Source organism: Rhinatrema bivittatum, chromosome 6, assembly GCF_901001135.1.
Source record: "Rhinatrema bivittatum chromosome 6, aRhiBiv1.1, whole genome shotgun sequence".
NCBI lineage: Eukaryota > Metazoa > Chordata > Amphibia > Gymnophiona > Rhinatrematidae > Rhinatrema > Rhinatrema bivittatum.
In genome coordinates this window covers 265,994,381-266,018,292 of record NC_042620.1, presented here as the reverse complement: position 1 = coordinate 266,018,292, position 23,912 = coordinate 265,994,381, and the positions used below count along the sequence as shown (strand labels likewise).

General features: G+C 44.5%; 1 protein-coding gene across 2 annotated transcripts in view; it reads right to left on the bottom strand.

The window, feature by feature from the left end:
- LOC115094260 (rho GTPase-activating protein 6-like) overlaps nucleotides 1-23,912 on the bottom strand; it is a 340,951-nt gene that overhangs the window by 94,594 nt on the left and 222,445 nt on the right. For both annotated transcript variants that reach the window (XM_029607121.1, XM_029607122.1), the window contains exon 8: nucleotides 12,342-12,490. In XM_029607121.1, coding sequence (XP_029462981.1) covers nucleotides 12,342-12,490 — 149 coding nt within the window. The remainder of the gene's footprint in view (nucleotides 1-12,341; nucleotides 12,491-23,912) is intronic.

Here is a 23,912-nt window from a genome sequence, read left to right as displayed (position 1 = left end):
AACATTTTCTTTATCGATGCTTTGCATCTAATTTGTCAGAAACCATCAAACAGCATAAGCACTGGCAAGTTAGATGCAATGCATTGATTAGGAAGGCAAAGAGAATTTGAAAAGAAGCTTGCAGTAAAAAGCAAAAACTTATAATAAAATCTTTTTCAGGTACATTCAAAGCAAAATGTCTACCAGGGAGTAATTTAGACAATTAGATGATCAAAGAGTAAAAAGGGCATTAAGGGGGGGTCAAAGCCATAATGAATTCTTTGTTTTGGTCTTTACTGAGGAAGATGTAAGGGAGACATCCATGCCAGAAATGATATTTAAAGGTGATGCTTCAGAGAAACTGAAACAAATCTTAGTGAATGTGGAAGATGTAATAGGGCAAACTGACAATCTAAAAAGTAACAAATCACCTGGCTCAGATGATATATATCCCAACATGCTACAAGAAATGAAAAATGGAATTGCAGAACTACTGTTGGTAATCTGTAAACTATCATTAAAATCAGCTATGGTACCTGAAGGCTGGAGGGTTGCCAGTGTAATGACAATTTTTAAAAAGGGTTCTGGTGTGATCCAGGAAGCTACAGACCAGTGAGCCTGATGTCAGTGCCAGGCAAAATGGTAGAAACTATATAAAGACCAAAATTATTGAATATAATGGGACAAAGCCAACATGGATTTAGCCAAGGAATGGCTTACCTCACCAATCTGCTGTATTTTTTGAAGATGTGAATAAACAGGTGAATAAATGTGAGCCAGTTGATATAGTGTATATGGATTTTCAGAAAGCATTTGACAAAGTACCACATGATAAACTCCTGAGGAAATTAAAAGGTCATGGAATTGGAGGCAATGTCCTTATGTAGATTGGGAATTGGTTAAAAGATAGAGAGCAGGGCTAAATGATCATGTTTTTTCAATAGAGAAAGATGAACAGTGAATTGCCCCAGTGATATGTACTGGAACCAGTACTTTTTAACATATTTATAAATGACTTTGAAATGGGAACAATGAGTAAGGTAATCAAATTTGAAGATGATAAAAAATAATTCAAAGGTTAAATCACAAGAGAAGTGTAAGAATTGCAAGGGCAACTTGGGAGACTGGGCATCCAAATGTTTGATGACATTTAATGTGGACAAGTGCAAAGTGATGCATGTGAGTAACAGTAACCCAAATTTTAGCTACACAATGTAAGGTTCCACATTAAGGGGTAGATTTGAAATGCCCTGCACGCCTAAATCCTACCGGATTTAGGCGTGCAGGGCACTCGCGCACCGGCACGCCTATTTTGTATAGGCCGCCGGCGCGCGCAAAGCCCCGGGACGCGCGTAAGTTCCGGGGCTTTGCTTGGGGGGCGTGTCGGGGGCATGTCGGGGGACGTGGCGGAGGCGACGCGGCAGAGGCGACGTGGCGTTTGGGTCAGGTCCGGGGGCGTGGCCGTGGGCGTGATTCTGGCCCGGGGGCGTTCAGGGGGCGTGGCTGCGGCCTCCGGACCAGCCCCCCGGACCTGAACACGGCCGCCAGCAGCCTGATCGCGCGTGCGAGTTATGCCTGCCTTGTGCAGGCGTAACACACGGAATAAAGGTAGGTGGGGGGTTTAGATAGGGCTGGGGAGGTGGGTTAGGAAGGGGAAGGGAGGGAAAGGTGAGGGGGACAAAAAAAGAAGTTCCCTCGAGGCCGCTCTGATTTCGGAGCAGCCTCGGAGAGAATGGAGCCAGGCTGCGCGGCTTGGCGCGCGCAGGCTGCCGATTTTGCGCAGGCTTGCGCACGCCGACCACAGATTTTAACAGATACGCTGGTCACCACCCAGGAAAAGGATCTAAACTTTATCGTGGATAATATGTTGAAATCCTCTATTCGGTGCATGACAGTGGTCAAAAAAGCAAATAGAATGCTAGGGATTATTAGGAAAGGAATGGAGAATAACAAAGAATATTATAATGCCTCTGTATCGCTCCAAGGTGCAACTGCACCTAGAGTATAATATGCAATTCTGGTCAACACATTTCAAAAAAGATATAGCAGATTTAGAAAAGGTACAGAGAAGGGTGACCAAAATGATAAAGGGGATGGAACAAGTCTCCTGCTGTGAGGCAAGGCTAAAGAGGTTAGGACTCTTCAGCTTGGAGAAGAGGAGCACTGGATGGCCCTCGCCATTTTTAAAGATGGCGCCGGCCGTCCATTACTCCTACCATGTGACAGGGGCCGGTCAATGGCACGGATACCCTGTCACATGGTAAGGGCAAAGGGCCATCGGCCCCATTTTTATTAGTGGCAGCCGACGGCCCGAGAGCGGGAGATCGCTCCCGGGACTCCCACTAGACCACCAGGTAATTTTAAAACATTTTTGGGGGGTCGGAAGGGTGGGGGAAGCTAAGGGAGCTGTTTTAAAGGGCCGGGGTGGGTTTAGGGGTTGTTTTTGTGTGCCAATTTTCCCGCCCTCCCCCAAAACAATAAGAGAACCCCATGAACAATTTCGTGGGGTTTTCCTATCGGTTTTGGGGAGCCCCTGATTTCTGACGACTTTGAAAATATCGTACGATATTTTCAGTCGTCAGAAGTACGATTCACATCCCTAGAAGAGACTGCTGAAGGGAGATATGATAGAGATTTATAAAATAATGAGTGGAATGCATCGGATAAACATAAATTTGTTGTTTATTCTTTCAAAAAGTACAAAGACTAGGAGACACAATGAAGTTACTAGGTAGTAAATTTAAAACAAATAGGAGAAAATATTTTACTCAATGAATAATTAAGCGCTGGAATTTATTGCTGAAAAATGTGGTAAAAGCTGCTGGTGTAGCTGGCTTTAAAAAAGGTTTGGGCAAGTTCCTGGAAGAAAAGCCCATAAACCATTATTAAGGTGGATTTGGAGAAATTCACTGCTTATCCTTGGGATAGGCAGCATGGAATCTATCGACCTTTAGGATCCTGCCATGTACTTGTGACCTGGATTGGCCACTGTTAGAAACAAGATACTGGACTTGATTGTCCTTTGGTTTGACACAATATGGCAAATCTTATGTTCTTATGTTACAAAGACATAAAATGAGAGAAAACCTTCAGTACATAGGTTCTTAAAGGCACATAAAAGGGAATAGAAAAGGATGAGGCCACGCAAGTGATTAACAATATATGACCACCAGCAATTTAAAAGGGATACGAATAGTATTGTAGTCTTCTTTATTAATTGTATCTATGGCAAAGATGAGCCACTCCAGCTACAAAACTGCAAAGAAAGGAAAAATGTTTCACAGCCTGCTCAAAAATGCTCCCCAGTTGTCCCAAGCTATGAAAAAGAAAGGACCTATAATCACTGCACAACAGTACAAACAATGAAAGTGGGAATAACATCCCATATGTAACCCTGTCAGAGTGAAGCCTGCTAGGGCACACATATCCTAAATTTGCCTCACACGTTATGTAAAAGCAATTATTAACCATCAGGGCCAATAAACCACTGAAACTATTCAATTGGCTGACACGTCCGCTGTTTGAATTCCTAGTATTTATTTATTTATTTATTTATTTAGCTAGCCTTATTTATATACCGTTTACCAGTGAAAAACACCAACCAAAGCGGTTTACAATAGTAATAATAAAATAAACTTTAAACCAAAACTATATTAGAAATTAAATTGGTTGAATAAAAATAAAAAATTAAAACAAAGTAAGAATAAAAATACAATATATTACATAATCAATAAAATTAAAATGATATCATAGAAAGAGTTGGCCACTTACAATTAAAAACTAAAAGATCAGAAATAAATTAAGCAGACAAAATCATTTTACATATTTAGTAGTATTCAAGACCTGAAAAAAGGATAATTTGAGCGTACCTGACCTTACTTAATTTGGCTATGGGGTTCGAATTCCTTAAATGCTTCCTGGAAAAGGTAGGTTTTCAATGCCTTCTTAAACTCTTTTCGACTGCATATTAACCTTAAAGGATCTGGCAAAGCATTCCATAAGATGGGACCAGCAACTGAAAAAGCTCTATTCCTTGTCACGTTCAGCACAGCGTTTTTTACTGAGGGAATTTCTAATAAATTCTTGCCTGTTGATCTGAGCTCTCTCTGAGGTTTATATAGTCGTAATGTGGAACAAAGCCAAGTGGAGTCAGTGCTGTTTAACAGAGAGTGTATCAACATGATAATTTTATATTGAATTCTATATTTGACTGGTAGCCAATGTAGTTTATACAAGATTGGTGAAATATGTTGTTTTAAAGGAGTACCAGTAAGAAGTCTGGCGGCAGAGTTTAAGACCAGTTGTAATGGCCTGATGGTGTTTTCTGGTAGTCCTATATATAAACCATTACAATAATCTAGGCCTGACAGAATCAGCGCTTGCAATACTGAACGATAATCATGGAAAAATAACAGAGGACATAAGCGTTTTAAAATGTGCAACTTGAAAAATGAATTTTTTACCACTTTGGAAATATGTTGCTTTAAAGAAAGATTAGAATCAATCCACACTCCAAGATTACGTGCTAGCTTAGTGACCTGAATCACTTCTTTACCTAAGTTTACACTGGTCGGAGGAGCATTGGTGGAATTTGATATAAAACTTAGGCAAAGAAGTTCTGTTTTCTTTTTGTTCAACTTTAAACGGTTTTGGGCCATCCACTGTTCAATTGTACTAATGTATACTTGAATCAGAGAAAAAGTATCAGACCAGGAAGATTTATAAGGGATAAACAGCTGAATGTCATCAGCATAAAGTTTAAACTGGACATTCAGTGATGCTAGAATCTGGCACAAAGGCAAGAGATAGATGTTAAACAAAATTGGGGACAATGAAGAACCCTGTGGAACACCTGTTGATTGAATATATTTTTGAGAAGAGCAAGCGCCTATATTAATTTGGCAAATACGATCTGAGAGAAAACTCCCAAACCACTCTAAAACCGTAGATTTTATACCTATAAGTTGTAGCGCAGACATCAATAGTTTATGGTCCAGTGTATCAAACGCTGCTGAAATATCTAATAGAATGATTACGTAGTCAGTGTAAGAATCGAAACCTCTAAGAAAGGTATCAAAGGAGGCTAACAAAAGAGTCTCAGTGGAGTGTCCTTTCCTAAAGCCATGCTGGTTCGGGTTTAATGTGTCAAACTCTGATAGATAGTCTTTAAGTTGATATAAAACTACCGATTCCAAAATTTTTGCTCAGGAGCATAGGGAGGCGATAGGTCTTAAATTTGAGAAATCCATAAATGGAGAGGTTTTGTTCTTTAAAATAGGCAAAATTGAGGTCTGTTTTAATGAGTCAGGGAATTTTCCTGATTCTAGAGATTGATTAAAAATTGAACACAGATGATCAGGATACCTTTCAACAATATTTTTTAATAATGTGCCAGGACATGGATTCAAAGGAGAGTTTGAAATTTTTTGCTTATTTGTGATCTTTTGTATTACTTTGGGAGTAATGGAATGAAACTCAGTCCATTCCGAATTTACTAGATGTTGTTTGTAATTTGGATACGGTAAGGAGGCAAATTCCTGAGATATGGTTTTGATTTTTTGTTGAAAAAATGTGGATATTTGTTCACAAATATCATTTGTAATTTCGGGAGGAGCGCTTGCATGATCAGTTGTTAACGATTTTACAATATTAAACAATGTTGCCGGATTGTTGTTTGCAAGTGCTATTTGATCCGCATAATACCTTTTTCTTGTTAAGTTAACTTCATTTTTATATTGTTTTAGCATATTGTGGAAGTCATTCATTGTTACAGAATTCTTCTGTTTTAACCAAGCACGCTCTTTTTTCCTTAAAGCAATTTTCATCTCACGTAAAGTTCTATTGAACCATGGAAAGTTCAGTTTATTTTGGGAATTTTTCTGTGTTACTAATCTAAATGGAGCAACAGCATCTAAAGTTGTCAAAATAGCAGAGTTCCATTCTTCTAGTGATTTGTCGACATTCTCGGCAAGTTCAGAAGGTATATTTTCAATAAAAGCATTTAAAAAAGATTCTGCAGTTATAGGTTTCCTTTCTTTAAGTTGTTTAATTGTATCGCTAGATCTTTTCTGTAAGATGGAAACTGAGAAGGAGATAAGATGATGGTCTGACCACGGAACCGGTTGATTATTCAAATCCATTAATGGTATATTTAAATATAAAGAATTATAAAAAATTAGATCTAAGGTATTACCTTTGATGTGAGTAGGATCCGAAATAAGTTGAGTCCAACCTAGTCCTGACATAGCTTCTAGGAAGGAAGTGGTAACGGTAGATGACGAATCATTATTTATTTGCAGGTTAAAGTCACCTATAAGAATTGTTTCTACTAAGTTTAAAGACAAAGAAGAAATGAGTTCTAAAATTTTTGACAAATGTGTATGTAATGTTCTAGGTGGGCAGTAAACTACTACCACATTTAGATACTTAGTAGATAAAATCAGAAGTTCAAAAGGATCACTATTATGAATTTGCTTCCTTACGGGCTTAAGAGAGGCCTTAATGAGTGCTAGCACGCCCCCGCCTCTACGCTTAGGTCGAACAAGTGAAAAAGCGCAGTATTTAGAAGGACAGATACTGTTCACAATCACTGAGTCTGACTCCGTGAGCCATGATTCAGTTATAAGTAAGCAATCAGGCTCTTTCTCATTTAACAGATCCACAAATATCGGGGGGTTTTGCCTTATAGTCTGAGCATTACAATATAAAAAAGTTAACACCGGTAATACAATAATAGATAACATGGTTCTTAGCGGAATGTGAATTAGAAACGATCTATGAGTATGTACTTGCATAGTATGATACCTTTTATGTATGAACTGTAAATCATATCTACCATTGCCAGTCACCGTTGGTATTTCCATTCTGCTTCTGTAAGAACAGGCTAATTTTTCAAAGAGCGTCAAAACTAAGTAAAGGCTAACTGAGGGCTAACGAAGGGGCTAACAAAGGGGCGTGCCCCTTTGTCTCACTCCTTCGGCGCGCGACGCCTCTGGCGTCGCCGCGCGTTTAAACAGCAAAGCGTCCCTTAAAGATGACGTAGGAGGTGGGCGGAGCCAGTCAGGCTGGCTGGCTGTGTAATGTGGGTTAACTCTGTCTTTTTCCAGCGAAGGTGTCAGTTGATTCGCTTCTTCCACAAAGGTTTCTGCTCCATTAGCGAAAGATATTCACAGAGGTCCTGGTGAGAGATTCACCCCTCTGGCGTCGCCGCGCGTTTAAACAGCAAAGCGTCCCTTAAAGATGACATAGGAGGTGGGCGGAGCCAGTCAGGCTGGCTGGCTGTGTAACGCGGGTTAACTCTGTCTTTTTCCAGCGAAGGTGTCAGTTGATTCGCTTCTTCCACAAAGGTTTCTGCTTTGTACAGCAATGGTGTGTACAGGGGGACAGTAGATACACTCCTTCCATGCAGGCTGCAGTAGAACCTTTCCCTGAATTAATTTCCAAGATGAAAAAAAATGTTATTGTAAAGCACAGGCAAAAGTAAAATTCCAGAGTGCTATATAATACTCTGGGGAGACCTCCCCCCCATTTGTTGTCCTCTTACATTCTAGTAGTACAGGATGTTTGGGGTGAGGGAGACAGAGGAGTTGCTGTTTGCCTGATGTGTAGGCACCTTCATTTTCAGTTCGTAATTTTTAAATTTTTCCCAGGAATTTATCAGGGTCTGTTTTCACAAGAATTAAAACTGGAGAAAATCTGTGGAAATAAATTACTGATCATTTTTCTGGGTGAATACTGGAACTTAGGTTGGAAGAGTGGAGGAGTAGCCTAGTGGCTAGAGCAGTGGGCTACAAATGAGGAGACCAGGGTTAAGAACATAAGAACATGCCAATCTGGGTCAGATCAAGAGTCCATCAAGCCCAGCATCCTGTCTCTAACAGTGGCCAATCCAGGCCATAAGAACCTGGCATGTACCCAAAAACTAAGTCTATTCCATGTTACTGTTGCTAGTAATAGCAGTGGCTATTTTCTAAGTCAGCTTGATTAATAGCAGGTAATGGACTTTTCCTCCAAGAACTTATCCAATCCTTTTTTAAACCCAGCTACACTAACTGCACTAACCACATCCTCTGACAACAAATTCCAGAGTTTAATTGTGTGTTGCGTGAAAAGAACTTTCTCCGATTAGTTTTAAATGTGCCACATGCTAACTTCATGGAGTGCCCCCTATTCTTTCTATTATCCGAAAGAATAAATAACCGATTCACATCTACCCGTTCTAGACCTCTCATGATTTTAAACACCTCTATCATATCCCCTCTCAGCTGTCTCTTCTCCAAGCTGAAAAGCCCTAACCTCTTTAGTCTTTCCTCATAGGGAAGCTGTTCCATCCCCTTTATTATTTTTGTCGCCCTTCTCTGTACCTTCTCCATCGCAATTATATCTTTTTTGAGATGCGACAACCAGAACTATACACAGTGTTCAAGGTGCGGTCTCACCATGGAGCGATACAGAGGCATTATAATATTTTCCATTTTGTTCATCATTCCTTTCCTAATAAATCTCAATATTCTGTTTGCTTTCTTGATTGCCGACGATTTCAATGTGTTATCCACTATGACGCCTAGATCTCTTTCTTGGAAGGTAGCTCCTAATATGGAACTTAACATTGTGTAACTATAGCATGGGTTATTTTTCCCTCTATACATCACTTTGCATCAAGTCCCACTGTCACTCCTTATGACCTTGGGCAAGTCACTTTACCCCTCCATTGCCTCAGGTACAAACTTAGATTATAAATCTTCTGGGGATAGGGAAATAACTACAGTACCTGAATGTAATCCACTTTGAAGTGCTGCAAAAAGCAGACTATAAAAATCTAAAGTGAGGACAGCAAGTATGGCAGAAGCACTAAGCAGCTGCCTAGAGCACCAGACGTTTGGGGGCAGTAGCCTAGTGCTCCCCACTGGCTGTTTAAAAGAGGGACAATCATAGTTGTTTCCATAGAGTTTTTCCACGTAGGATTGTCCCTCTTCTAAACAATTTAAATTTTAAGAGCTGTGCTGGCTTATTTTTGGTTATGATTTAGGTTTTTAGAGAAAGCCCGGGCCACTGAGCCTTTGTCGTTTTTATCGTGGGGAGGGGGTCGGAACAGGAGAGAGAGAGAGCAACAGGAGGAGGAGTGGGAGCAGGGATAGGAGAGCAAGAGGAAAGGAGTGGGAACTGGGAGAAGAGAGGAGGAGGAGGAGGGATGGGACAAGAGGCCAGAGCAAGAGGGAGTGGAGACGGGGGTTGAATACGAGGTGCTGAAGAGGAGAGAAAGCAAAGAGTGAGGATGGGGAGAGAGGTGGGAAGCTTAAAGAGAAGGGGGATGTGGATATAGATGGGATGCTGAAGAGAAAGAGGAGGGGTCTGGGGGTCAGGAAGAGAGGTCTGTCCACAAGGAAAGCCATGAAAGGTCAGCAGCCCCAAGATAATTTACAGTACTATGTTGAGCCTACCAAGCTTTTGTTGTTTTTTGTTGTTTTTTTTAAGAGTAAGGGTTTGGGTATGGATAGAACTGGTGTCTGGAGAGAGAGAAGAAAGAGCAAAGGAATCTCTCCTGCCATCCCCTAGCTCCCACACCTGCTTGTTCTCACCCCCTGCCCCATCCTCTCCCCAACCTTGCTCTCTCCCCTTGCTCCCCACCTCCCTTCCCCCGATACCCTCGCTCATCCTCAGTCATACCCTCCCGCCACAATTCCCTATTCCTTCACTCTGACCCCCTCCCACTTCCTTCACTCCCACTCCCACAATCCCTTCACTCCCTCCCCAATCCTCTCACCCACCTCCTTCACTCCCACACCCCCACAATCCCTTCACTCCCTCCCCCCACGATCCCCTCCCCCACATCCTTCACTCCCACACCCCCAGTGCTGCCATGATGCTGTCACTCACCCACCACCTAATGAATCGTGGCCTCGGATCTCTTCCTGCTCCATAGTTGTCGGCACCTGATGATGTCATTCAGGCACCAGCAGCAGCAGAGCAAGAAGAGAGATCGAAGTGCTGCAAGGCCAGTATCCTCCAATTTTAGGAGCACTGGGTAAGTGACTGGGATCAGTGATTGGGGTAGCGGTGATGGCCACCACCAGGGGAGGAGGGAAAGTGCCAGGCTGAAGGCTTCACATTCTGCTGTGTCTGTTGCCATGGACCCTGCAGCACCCCCCCCCCCCCCTGCTTCCAAACCTATGCCAAATGAAATTAGGGTGAAAATCGGTTTAAACCCAAAATGAAGATCCCTACTGATGTGTTGGGAAAAATGTTTAATGCTGGAAACTGAAATAAAGCGGAGTGACCATTGAATGGCACTTCAGGCAATGTGGATCCAATGGAATGTGATTGTGGGGATATTGTAATGCATTTGGGTTGGGGTTTTGCATGATGTGGTTTCCCCCTTTAAGAGTGGTGGAAGATATGATTGGTTAAGAGGTATCCTGGGGAAGTATAGATCTTGGGTCATTTTGGCGGGAGTTGCCCTTTCTAGCTGCCTTTCTCAGTTAGAGCTTGGGAAGAGTGAGGGACCTTGAGGATGTAGGGGTTCTGGAGTGGCCAGCCCATGTGTTAGTAGGGGCCCAGGGACTCCCTCCAGTACAGAGTGCGCCCTGTAGGGGCCATGAAGTGGAGTGGCATGGTGATTTTTCCTTCTTAGGAACTGGCTGGAGAAGAGGAGAAAAACGACAGACACGCCTTCCCTCAAGGAAGAGTCCAAGGAAGAGAGCACTCGAGGGAGGCCAGAGGAAGAGAGTGCCTGGAGGAGGAGATGAAGGTAAGGCCTAATATGAGGGGAGCCTTGAGGAGAATGAGGGTCAGAGTGTGGAGGAGACCATGGAATCCTCACATAATCAGAGAGAGAAGTCCAGGACGCAAGGAGATTGTTACCTGAGGTTATGAGTAATCCTTGGAATCAGGTGTGAGTGACCAGAGGGATAACATGGAGATATACATCTCATGCCGAAAAGGGGTAATGAGAAACAGGGAGAGTAAGAGAGTGAAAAGATCCAATTTTTGTTCAAGTGAAGACTGGGAGATTGGTGCTTTAATCTCGGGGAACCAGATATTTTATTTTATTGGATGTGTTACTTTGACTGTGTATTCCATGAACTCTGAGTATTAAGTACTGAAATGTATACCCTATATTAAAGACTGTATCCATTGGCTGGTGGCAAGAATCAGAAATAAAGTTAAGAGTTTAATTTTACAGGAAAGTGGTGTAACGCTGTTTGTTGAGATTTCATTTCGTCCAGCACTGGAATAGAGAAATGGGTACCAGGCTCATGGATGGGAGAAGTGTTAAGTACTCTCTGACCAGTCAAGGAAAAGTGAGCTACTCCATTGTTTCTATCTGGGTCCACTTCGCCATCTGCATGAGACAATATTTTGAACCCACTAAATAAATTTGGGAGTCTGTCCTCCATCCTACAGGGATAGTACCTCCCATCCTTTTATGTGCCCCGTGGTTGAGGAAAGTTATATAAAATTGGCACCCAAATATGGGGCAGTTCAGAGAGGGTAGAATAAGTGGAAACAGTCTTGAAGTGTCTGGGAACTTTTGGACAATCAGTGATTTTTCCTGGTTAAAGGTGTCACCATACTCAGGTTTGACTTGCCATTGTTCCACTTGTCTTTCAGTCCTCACAGTAAAACCTGCCTATGGTGATAGCCTTAAGCAATTAATTAGACCAGAAGCAACATCTATTACTTCATAAAAACAGGCAAGATGGAAAGACTGGAGCCAAAAAAATGACCAAACTAAGCTGAACAAAGTTCAGAAGAAAAGAGGTGCAGGCTACAGTGTAAAGTGTGCCCAGGGCCAGGGATGGCTCAAGCAATCTGCTGCCTGAGGCGAAGGATAAGATGGCGCAGCCCCTCTGCTCCCCCCCGCCCCCCCCTCCCCCCCTTTCTCTCTCTTCAGCCACCGCCAGCCTGAGCTCCAGCAGTGGCCCCCCAGCCTCTCTCTGTTCTTCAGCCACCACGGCAAGGGGCAGGCAGGGTGAGGCGGATGCCACAGCAGCGTTCTGAGAGGGGCATTTTTTTTGCAGCCTCAAAATTGTGCCGCCTGAAGCGGCCGCCTCACCCTGCCTCATTACAGAATTGCCCCTGCCCAGGACAGAGGCAGCACCTGCACTTTCTCTCTGATCTTCTCCCTCCCTTTCACACAATTTAGTACCATGAGGTCACTGTCATGCAATCAGTTTCAGAAGAAGGCTCTGACACATGCTTTGGACCAAAATGTTCCCTAAAGGCTTCCGACCATTTTGAAACCCAGCCCTTCTCAGAACTCGGCAGGCCCTTATGTATGGCTCAGAGAAAGAAATGCTTCTCTGCAGTACTCCTGCGCAGAGTGAAGGGGGCTGAGCTGGGGGGGGGGGGGGGGATCTCACCTTTTGTCCATCCGGAGTGCAGGAGTCCCCTGCGTGCTGAGCCACTGTGTTCAAGAACTGCAGCAGGCGCAGGAGTGTGTCGCCGTTGCAGGGAGGCATCATGTATATCAGCAGCTGCAGCACCGCCAACTGCTCCGGGGCACCTAAAGCTGGGGAAACAAGAGCACAGGAATCATAAAAACACATGCCCAATGTCACCTTGCCATGGCTCGAAGGGGTTCAGTAAGATATGGTTGGGAAACTGCGCTTGATCAAAAAAAAAAAAGCAGAAAGTGTCATCTCACAACTATTTATTTGCTTCAGCAGCAAGCAGTCCAGCCAATGCACACATGTAGCAGCAACCCTAAATATCAATACATAAAAGCAGAACAAGAGAGTCACCAAGAGGACACCGCATTCTTTCATTTGTTACAGCATACCCTGTAGATGTACAATACCCCGCCCCCTTAGCCTGCATTCTGCATTGCATGGTGGAAACAGAAATGTTTGCACTGATGCTTCATCCTGAATCTATGTTACGGCAAAGCAGTCCTCAAAAAAACGGAGGTGCAACATAATCCTGAGAGCACAGAACTGTAGATACAGCTAGAAGAAAGGTGGTTGGTGCTTGAGAAGGCTTTCCCGGAGGCCTTTTTTTTAGTTCAAAACGTTTTATTGAAGTACACATAACGAGAGAACTAGACCTGGGGTGCAGGATTTCTTATGCCTCTCCAGGTAATAACAGGATAATACATTTTGTTATTTAATTCCCCCCCCCCATTCCCCTCTTTTGCCCCCCCTCTTTCCCCTCCCCTCCTCTTTCCCCAAATCCCACCCACCCCCTACGAAGTTCACATGTGTGCTGCGCGTTGTGTCCATAAGTCCTCAAGAGTATGCACAAAATCTTGTAGATCAGTCATTAAGAACCAAACTCCTGGACCGGTGTGGCAAAAGTTTGAAGATAAGAGTCCCAAGTCAATAAAAAACTACGACGGTGTTGGGGTGTATCACGAGATGCCAAGTTATCCATCTGCATCATACGGTGTAGATGATTGCCCAAAAAGAGGGGGTGTCTGCCCTCTCCAAAACAAGAGGATGGCTTTTTTCCCCAAAGTACATGCTTTCCTGAAAAATAAGCGGGGTCCAGAACCCCTAATGAGCAATGGGGGAAGGCAATCAAATAATACGAGTTTCAGAGAGAGCAGGATTCGGACATCCAAGAGGTCCCCTAGGTAATCCACAATTCATTTCCAAAAGTTTTTTATGGAGGGGCAAGCCCAAAAGGACTGGGATATTGTGCCAACTGCCACATCACATCGCTGATATAAGACCGTCAGCGTAAGCTTAGAGTGATACATGATGTGAGGGGATATGTAAGCTCTCCGAAGGAATTTGTATTGTATTTCCCTGTAGTACATGTTAACAGAAATGGCTGAAATATGCTTCCTACAAGCAGAAAGAATATCCACAGTAATCATAAATACCCCATCATGGTTCCAACTCTCAGCCGTGGAGGAATAGGTGTCTGTTTTGAGACGCTTAAGTAACCCTTTGTAGTATGTGGCCAAGGAGGGTGGATGTTGTTTTTCGAGTAGAAGGAGGGCATCTAAAGAGTGGAAGACTAAAGGCTGCCTAGAGGGCTCTGGGAGGGCATGAACATAATGTTGGATTTGTAAATACGCAAAAGAAGTGGACATCCATTAACCCATACAAACTTTTCAATTTTGAAAAGGTGAGGATTTTACCTTCATCATCCAACAAATGCCCCAACTGAGTAATTCCCTGAGACACCTGTGTGAAAGTCAGAGGTTTAGGAGCCCAGGAGAAACTCCTGGTTGCCCAAGATGGGCAGTAAGTAGGAGCAAACTCTAGGCAGCCCCATCTGCTTAGTTAGGAATATCCAGGCCCTCCGATTAGGTGTGATCAGTGTGCTGTGGGATAGAGAGGGAGGGAGGTTTGCAAAAGGGGTTTGTAGGAAAAATCTCAAATCTAAAGGAGCTACTAGTGTTTTCTCTGCCAAGGTGTTAACAAAGTGAGACTCCCCCAGTATCAGGGCCGGCGGAAGCACTAGGCGAACTAGGCGGTCGCCTAGGGCGCCAGCTTCCCGGGGGCGGCACTGCCCCGGTAAAATTAAGAGAGCCGCTGCCCCGGTAAAATGAAAAGAGCTGCATTAAGCCGCCGCCCCCCCGATAAAAATAAAAGAGCCGCTGCCGGCAGCCCGCCCCAAAAGGCCCATCTGACCTCCCCCAGCGGTTTGCGTGCTCCCGGTCTCTCCCGCTGCTCTTTCTTCCCTGCTGCCGTTGCCGCCGGGCTATCAGCACGTTCAAGCCCAGCGGGAACGGCAGCAGTGCAAAGCTGTGGCATCCGCGGCTGCCCTTTTCTTCCTCCCGCCCCCCCCTGACCCGGAACAGGAAGTGATGCGCGGGAAGGAGAAAGAGCGGTGCCGCATGAAAAAAATAGCGGCGTCAGCAGCATCGGCCCCCGAGCAATTGAAGCAGCCGGTAATCGGGAAAGGAGTCAGCAGCAGGAGCCTCCCGCGGCCGATGGGATTCTTCCTTTTTGGCCTGCGGGGGCTGGAGGAGGAGGCTGCTGCAGCTACCATTTGTGCTGGGGGGGGGAGGAAGTGAGTGAGAGAAAGAGAGAGAAGCAGCCAGCCTGCCTGTGTGTGATTGAGAGCCTGTGTGTAAGTGAGAGAATGTATTTGATCGAGAGCATGTGTGTGTGATTGAGAGAAACTGGTCAGAGAGCTGATGTATGTGTATATGTGAGAGACAATGAAAGTGACTGCTCAAGGAGATGACTGATGTGTGAGCGTGTGAGACAGTCAGGGATGTGACTGATGTGTGTGTGTGTGTGAAAGAGAGAAAAAGCATGGAAGTGAGAACTCTGGGTATGTGAGAAAGCATGGGAGTAAGAAGCCTGGTGTTGTGGGGGTGTATGTGAAAGAAAGCATTGGAGTGAGAAGCCTGATTATGTGAGAGAGAGCATGGGAGTGGGAAGCCTGTGTGTGTGTGCATGTATGAGAGAGAGACTGGTTGGTAAGGTGACGGTGTGACTGGTGTGTATGTGAATGTGAGAGAGAGAGAATGTGATTCAGGGAATGAGAAGCCTGTGCACCTGGAGAGCGAGCATGGAAATGAGAGAGAGACTGGTGTATGTGTGTGTGTGTGTGTGTGTAACAGAGAGAAAGTGATTATGGGAATGAGAAGTCTGTGCATGTGAAGAGAGTGAGCATGGGAGTGAGAACCTGGGTGTGTGTGAGACACAGCATGGGAGGGAGAAGCCTGTACATGTAAGACAGAACAGGTGACTGGTGTGTGTTTGTGTGTATGTGAGAGAGAGAAAGAAAGTGATTATGGGAATGAGAAGCCTGTGCATGTGAAGAGTGAGCATGGGAGTGAGAAAGCTGGGAGTGTGTGAGATACAGCATGGGAGTGAGAAGCCTGTATATCTGAAAGAGAACATGGGAGTGGGAAGCCTGTGTGTGTGTATGCATGAGAGAGATCAGGTGACTGGTGTGTGTGTTTGTGTATGTGTGTGAGAGAAAGAAAGTGATTATGGGAATGAGAAGCCTGTGCATGTGGAGAGAACAAGCATGGGAGTGAGAGACTGGTGAGTGTGTGTGAGAAAGAGAAAGTGATTATGAGAGTGAGAAGCCCATATATGTAAGTAGAACACGGGAGTGGGAAGCCTGTGTGTGTGTACGGCATGAGAGAAACTGTTCAGGAAGGTGACTGGTGTGTTTGTCAAAGACTGTTTGGGAGATGATTGGTGTGTGAGAGACAGAAACTGGTCATGGGGGCATGACTGATATGGTGTGTGTGTGAGAGACATGGGCATTAAGGAAGAGGTCCATGAGTATAGAGCTTAGCCACTACTGCTGCTTCTGGTGTGTGCTACAGCCTGCATGGAAGAGGGGTAGGAAAGCTGCTGGAGGGGGTAAGTAAAGGTGGCTTTTTAAGTTTATTTTTCTTGATTGACTGCCATTTTAATTATTTAATATTATGTGGTGTGTCTGCTTTTTTTGTTTGAGCAACAAGTATAGCTTTGGTTTATGTTTATTTTATTTATGTTTATTTATTTATTTATAAAAGTTTCTATACCGTCGATAAGACAAATCATCTCAATGGTTTACATGGCATAAAAATGTCAAATAAGTGTTCTGTTATAAATACAGACTTCGTTATTTTCATTAATGCACAATGTAAGTTAATTGTGTGTGGAGGCGGGGGGGGGGGGGGGGCGGCATAGCTGACGTTTCGCCTAGGGCGCCTAATACCCTTGCACCGGCCCTGCCCAGTATCCATTCTCGCACAATGCGAAGGTTAGCCGCTAGGTTGTAGTGGGCAAGGTCAGGGACTCCCAAGCCCCCTGCCCCCCACTTCCTCTTCAACCTGTTCAGTGGAATGCGAGGATTCTTACCACGCCATAGGAAGTGGCGTAGGGCTCTGTCAAAGCGCAAAATATCTTGGTGTTTAACTTAAAGCGGTAGGTTCTGCAGGACACAGAGCCATTTGGGCAGGATTACCATTTTAAAAAGATTGAAACGGCCTCCAAGGGACAGCGGCAACTCCTGCCATGCTCGTACTTTGTCCTGGGTGAACTTTAACAGGCCAGGTATATTAAGACCTTAGATTGTAGCTAAGTCAGTGGATAAACGGACCCCTAAATATCTAATAGAGTCTGCTGCCCACTGCAACGGGAAGACTCCCCCCATCTCTCATTGAGTGCCTCTGGGAAGGCCAATGCTTCCGATTTGTCCCAGTTTAGTCGCAACCCAGAAAAGGATCCAAAGGAGTTAAACAGAGATAACAATGCGTGAAGCGACCATTTAGGGTCCGGAGGAAAAACTAAAATGTCATCAGCAAACGCTGCATATTTAAATATCTCAGTTTGTTTCCCAGAGTGTTTTTGATGAGACTAAGCTGCCACATAAAATGAATGCTACTGCCACTTCAAGGTGATGCTTTCTTCCAGGTGAATTTCCGCCTTTAAAGCAGTACATGGGCTGCCAGACTGGAAGCAGGGATCACTCTACTACGTCCCTGAAGCTCTTCTCTATGTACCTTTGTCTGGTTCAGCTCTTCCAGGTCTTCCACTCTAGCCACCAGAAATCAGACTTGTTCTCTGAGATCCAAGAGCTCTTTGCACCAGGTGCACACATACAACCTTTCACCAAGTAGATAATGATACATGTGGCAGATAATGATACATGTGGCACTTGATGCAAAAGACTGGATTGCTCCTATCCCACTATTGGACTGCTGTCTGCCTTTTAATGTTGTTGAGTCATTAAAGTTAATTAAAAGTTGTATAAGGAGAGGGGATGATTAATCAAATTTAAAGTATCCCCATATATTTAAGGGACTTTACTGTTTGTAAATTACCTGCAATAGGACTGCAGTAAATCTGTTGCTGAGGTCAGGGTTAGTTACTCACTTGATGTAAATTTTGAATCACTCTTATTGAGAAAAATTTCCCTTTTAACCTAATTTGGATAACAGTCTATATATGAAACAATGTTACTGGGATGAGTGGTAAAACCAAACAGCGCTGATCACATCTCCTGGAAACAGCCTTACACTTTTCCACAACAAAAGAATTGACTTTGGAAGCTCTTATCATATAAAGAATACTTTAACCCTCTGTTTCTTTTGCATTCTTTAAACATACACTTTCCCCAGCAAATCAATACTCACAAGTCCTGCTTTCCCACCGATAGAGATACAACCTTTGCTATCAGCACTCCCTCAAGACTGAAAGTTACTCAGTTCTTGCCTCCCTATATATCTGTGCTTCCAAGACAATTATTTAAATATAACTCCTTTGATGATTGACCTTGCAAGTGGTTTGACAAAGCAACCCTCTCAGCTATTTTCCATTTCTTTCCGTATGATTCTTGCAGTTAACAGCTTTTCAAATCAAACACCACTGATTACTGTGCCAGGAAGCAGCTCTCCTACTTTTTCATAGCAAAATAATTAACCTGAACCTTTGGAAGGGAAGAGTCAGAAGAGCTAGCCAGGGTCCCTTCCCCGTAGACTTGCTGGACTTGCACACCTGGATGGGGCTACAAACATATACAAAAAGCAGAAAAAGAATCACCAAGAGGACACACGTTGCTTTAATTGTTGTAGCGCTGCCAATAAATATATAATAGGCATACCTGGAAACTTTCGAATGTGGTGACTGTTATTTAGATGGGTGACAGGGGTGGGGGAATAATGCATATCAGTTTTCTTTCATCCACCACCACCCCACTACTAATCCACATTATCTCTCGCTCCCCCCCCCCCCCCCTCCATAGGAATGACCCCAGCAATCCTCTCTCTGCTCCTACTTCTTTTAAATCGCACTTCTCTGATTTGTGCAGGCTCGTTCTACCCTCAGCTGAGTGAGTTCCAAGTCCTGGAATCGCAGCCACAGACTTAGCTGAGTGTGTTGCAGTCTCTCAAGAGTTTCTCCCCACATGCTCCCTGCACTTTGTGTGCTCCAGACTCAACCCTCTTCCTCCGATGTTATCTGCAGGCTTACTAAGAAAGGGGCATGGTTGGAGTAGTAAACATAGATGCCTGGAGCTTTTTAGTGTTTCCTTTTGAAGTTCCCAGGTATGATAATAGGTGCATTCAGAGACAGGAGCTATGAGGGTGTTTGCTTTGCTGTACAAGACACTTGAGAAGTGTAGTTGCTGGGAAACATAGCCACTAAAGTTAAGGGTTTAGATTATTATCCCAGTAGATGCCTCTCTGTTCCTCCTGAGATAGTAGTTTCTATGCTCTCCCTTTCACCCTCCCGCCACCAAGATACAGAAGGGCAGGGGTTGTTTTTCCCAAGAAGCCTCCTCCTCCCCTGCTCTCCCTCATTAGATTTTGCCTTTACTGTCCCACTCCATCCAAAGGGTTCGGTCCTGCTCCATGGAAAAGTTGGCAACTCTAACCCTGAGCCTCTGAACAGTGCTGACACAAGTCAGAAGGATCGCCAGGCTGAGATGCCCAAATATGACATGCCACACACGGGGCAAGGCGCTTAGGTTTCTTCGCTACAGGCACCATCAGATAAAGCTCACAATACTGTGCCGAAATAAGTGCCCAACTTGAGTTCCGACAGGTTGCTCAGGGAATGCGCACAAAAAAGAAGTGCGTCCATGCGTATGAGCATAAAAAAGGCGCATGCGTGCGTGCACAATTTGGGCACCCTGGCAGGCGCTCCTATGCTCCCAACTAGGTGCCCAGCTAGGTGCTCAACTAGGCGCACAGCGAAAACATACAACAGGCCGCACCATTGGGTTGCACAAGACACGATGCGACGGAACTGAAGAGGGCAGCATACGGTGCATAAAAAGCACACGAAGACGCCACTGTGGCCTGCCACACAGTGCTCCAGCCGAGCCTCGGAGCGGGGCCGAGCTGTAAGGGCTGCTCAACCCGCCAGGCTGCCCCCATCCCCCGATCACCACCAGAGGTGGGAACGGCCGTCAGATCGCTCGCCGAGCTTGGAGACTGGAAAGGAAGGAGGGGAAGAGTCCCTAATCAACTCCCCTTCTCTCCTCAAACAATTTAACACCTTTACCTAAGCTCAGCCCATCCCAGCCGAGTACAAGCACGGTCTCCGGCTGCGGGGGGAGAGGGTAAATAACTTCACCGCCGTGCTTGGCTTCCTGCACCTGCCTGTCTTTCAGCTGGTTTTATTTTTCTTACAGCTAAGTCTACACCAGCTCAAAGGCCAGCTTCCAGACCAAGGCACTTACTGAGGGACGATGAAAATCACCTCAAGAATTCTCAGCTGGGGGAGAGACCATTCTGTATCATCGCAGGAGAGCAGGGCGAATTCAATTTCCTTGTTTCTTTCTCCTTCTAAAACTTGAAGCAATCCCCAGTAGGAGACAGTGAATTCTGGCAGGCTGATGTGACGGCAAAAGTATGTCAGCTTTGCTCTGTCTCCATCTGCTGCTAGAGGTGCATAACGCACTAGTTCTGGATTCATCTGAGTAGACACTAAGAAAAATACAATAGCACTGCAAGGAATATTAAATGGACTTTTGTCCTGAGGAGGCTTAACATTAAATATGGAACAGCCATGAGATCGAATGCTAATATGAAAAGGTGAATCTTCAGATCTTTTTTTAAATATTTTTGGATCCTGTGTATTACGTAAAGGATATAGAAGGGAGTTTCATAACGATGGTCTTCTCTGTTCCTCAATCACACTCTATCTTGATTGCTTCTGCATAAGATACTGTCTTCTCTGTCTCCTCAGATAAAACCATGACATCATTAGTGTCATTGCCTGCTCTTGTGGGCAATTACAGAAACTATGAATAGAGCCGGCTGCAGGGCAAATGGCACCCTGGGCAATAAACACTGAGGCTGCCTGGCCCTCCGTCCAACTGATCCTTGCTCCTCGGGAGCAAAGGGTAAGGAAGTCAGACTGGGGAGGAAGGGGGAAGAGCAAACACTCATCCCCCACCCCCACAAGACTGACATGGATTAGCGGCAGTGGGCACACTTTGTCTCTTCCCCTGACCTCAGCACCTTCTATTCTCTAGATATAGAAATGCGGTATCTACAGAATAAAAATACATTTTTTGTTTCATTTTCTATCAACTGTGGATCACATTTCAGCAGAACTGAGCCAAATAACCTCCAAGACAAATTTCAAATTTTGTCTAAATAACCGTGAACTAGAGCATACCCCTAGACTATGCATATTTTGGCCTGACATTAACTGTGTCTGACAAATTGGCTATAAAATATTATAAGAAAAACTCCTAAGGGCCCTATATGCAATAAAGAAAGCCCTGGTCAGTACTAGCCATCCAGCAAAACTATTTTTAAAATCATTTGTCAGCATTGGATCAAAAATTTTTGAAAATGGATATAAGATCTTATTCAGGTAATATTTAAGACCTCATAGATTACAGAAAATATACCCATTAACTGCTGAGACAAAAACAGAATAAAGAAACCATAAAGCATAAAGAGAAATGTACAGATAAAAAATGAACTGGAAATTGGTACAAGCCAGGCGCTGGATGCAATGCAGCATTTGCATTCCTCATAAAACATCAAACAATAAAATCAAGCAATATAAATCATGAATTATCAAAGTGAGACCAAACTGTAGCATATTTGGGCCGGCTGCGGCCACAGGAACAGTTTCAGGAATACCAGAAGATTTGACTAACTTGATTCGGGTGCAATTATTTATTTACCTGTGTCAAAAGTGCATAAATCAAAGTAATAGCTCACCTTGCATCAAGCACACATATTCCCATACAGCATACAGATATCCCATGAAGCCCTACCAGCTCCCCTGAGGCCACTCAAGCTCTCCAGCCTGGGTTCTTATGGCAGAGTGAAGGGAACCTTCCTTCACCCACAATCCCCTTGAGGAAGCCTGTGTTAAAAGTCTGAACTGGGCTCTTTAAGGTAGAATGAGGACGTTATCGGTATACTCTATCTCATACCCTCCCCCTCAGCTCAGTCTTGTCAGGTTGAGCATCCCCGGCTTGGCTTCAAATACACTCCCCTTCCGGGCATACTGTCCCCACTACCCACGGGTTGTCTCCATACGGTTGCAAAATGGGGGTAATCTCGACCCAGGATTACTGGGTACGGAAGTTCAGGGAGGACACCCGCTTCTAGCACGGCTTGTCCTGTGGCAGTCGTCACAAGGACGCGGGAGACTGAACACTTCTGTTCGTCTCCATATACACATGTTAATGTCTCTTTCCTCTTATAATTGATGTGTCCTTGACACCATAAGTCCTGGTGAATGAGCATTTTGCTACAGCCGAAATCCATCAAGGCCTGGGTAGAAGCTCTCTCCATTCCTACCTGGATTATAAAGTCCTTAATTCACGCATGCGGGACATCCACAAAACTGAGCTTTAAGTTTTGACAACTTTTGATCCCAAGAATGTCCTCACATGTCATCATCACTTGAAGTGGTGTTCAAATAAAACTTTACTGTAACTCAGGACAACCTGAGCAGGATCCAAATTACAAAAATGAAGCTCAAAACAATTTCAAAGAAAACTCCAAGTGCATTAGTTCATTCTCTCTCTCCAACCTCTGAGTCAATGTCCCTTTCTTGTGACAGGAAAGTAGGAAAAGTCCTTTGGGTGGGTAGGAATTTGGTGGTAAAAGATGTGTGCCAATGAAAACAGCAAAGAACTCAGATTCTTCTAAATCAACTTTTTTTCTATCTTTTGGGCTACTATCTTCCCCACAGACTGAGGGCACTAGCAAGACCACAATCCTTATCACCAAATGCTGCAGGATGTGGGGCCTATAAGAGTCCTCTTGAAACCAGCACTTCTCTCCTTCCAAAAACCAAAACTACAACCACACTCTGCACATGCTCAGCCTGGTTTTTATACCACTGAGCTGACCAATCTCAGCACCCTGGGCAAGGAGAAAATCTTAGGGATGGTCTCAAAAATGCTGAAAGATGCCTTAGAGTAAACCAAGGAAACTCTAATAGTAAAGAAATGAAGTATCCCTTACATTACATACACAGACTCTCTCCCTCACATATACATACCTTCTTTTTCTCCCTCACACATGCACACACACACACTCACACATACATACACACAGACTCTCTGTCTCTCACACACGTAGACTCTCACTTTCTCTCAAGCACATACATTTTCAGGGCTTCCCCCTCTCTTCGGGTTAAGGTGGGATAGGGTCCACTGGGGCTTCACCAGGCCCTCTCTTTGGGTCATGGTGAGATGAGGTCCACCACGGCCACACCACACCTCTCCTCAGCCACGGCGGGATCGGGCTCACCACATTCACACAAAGCGTCTCTTCAGCTATGGCAGGAAGGGATCCGCTGCAGTCACTCCAGGTCTATATTTGGCCGAGGTGGGATGGAATCTACAGCAGCCACACTGGGACTCTCTTATGTCATGGTGGGATGGGCTCTGCTGACATGGGACTGTTGATTCTGGTAGTGCCCAGGGCGCCCCTCAGCTCATGGCAACCCGGGCAACCACTCAGTTTGCCTTACCCGAACACCAGCTCTGACAATGAGGTCAGCAAAACTGCTCTCTATCCATACTATTAATATTCTGTAAGCTATGAGATCAGCAGCTCTATCCACTGTCCATGTTATTAAAGTTCTGGCAGCATCTTGTACATTTTACATCTCCCTATACCTAAGCAGAAAATGAGACTCAGCCTGTGATCAGAGGATAGATCAATGGGACATGTGTGACTGATTGCAGAGAAGGAAAAGAATTCATGAAAGTTCTGTGTCCTCCTAATACACTCCCCCACAACATGCACACACTTGGTAGCTAGCTATTTGATTTATGCACTTGTTGGAAGCCATTAACTATGGGGTAGATTTTCAAAGGTCTAACTGCCTAACTTTGGAAGGTAAATGAGTAGAACCAACACTGAGAAAATTTCCCCCTGCTGATCACAAATATAGCTTTATAGTTTCAAAAGGCAGCTATGTTTAGGCACTGAAAAAGTGGATGCTTTTGCAGACAGAGCAGGGGCAGGGGAGAGAGTTCAACAAGCTGGTGCTAATTTTCCAGCGGTAGCCAACAAACAGGGTTATTCATCAAATCGCGTT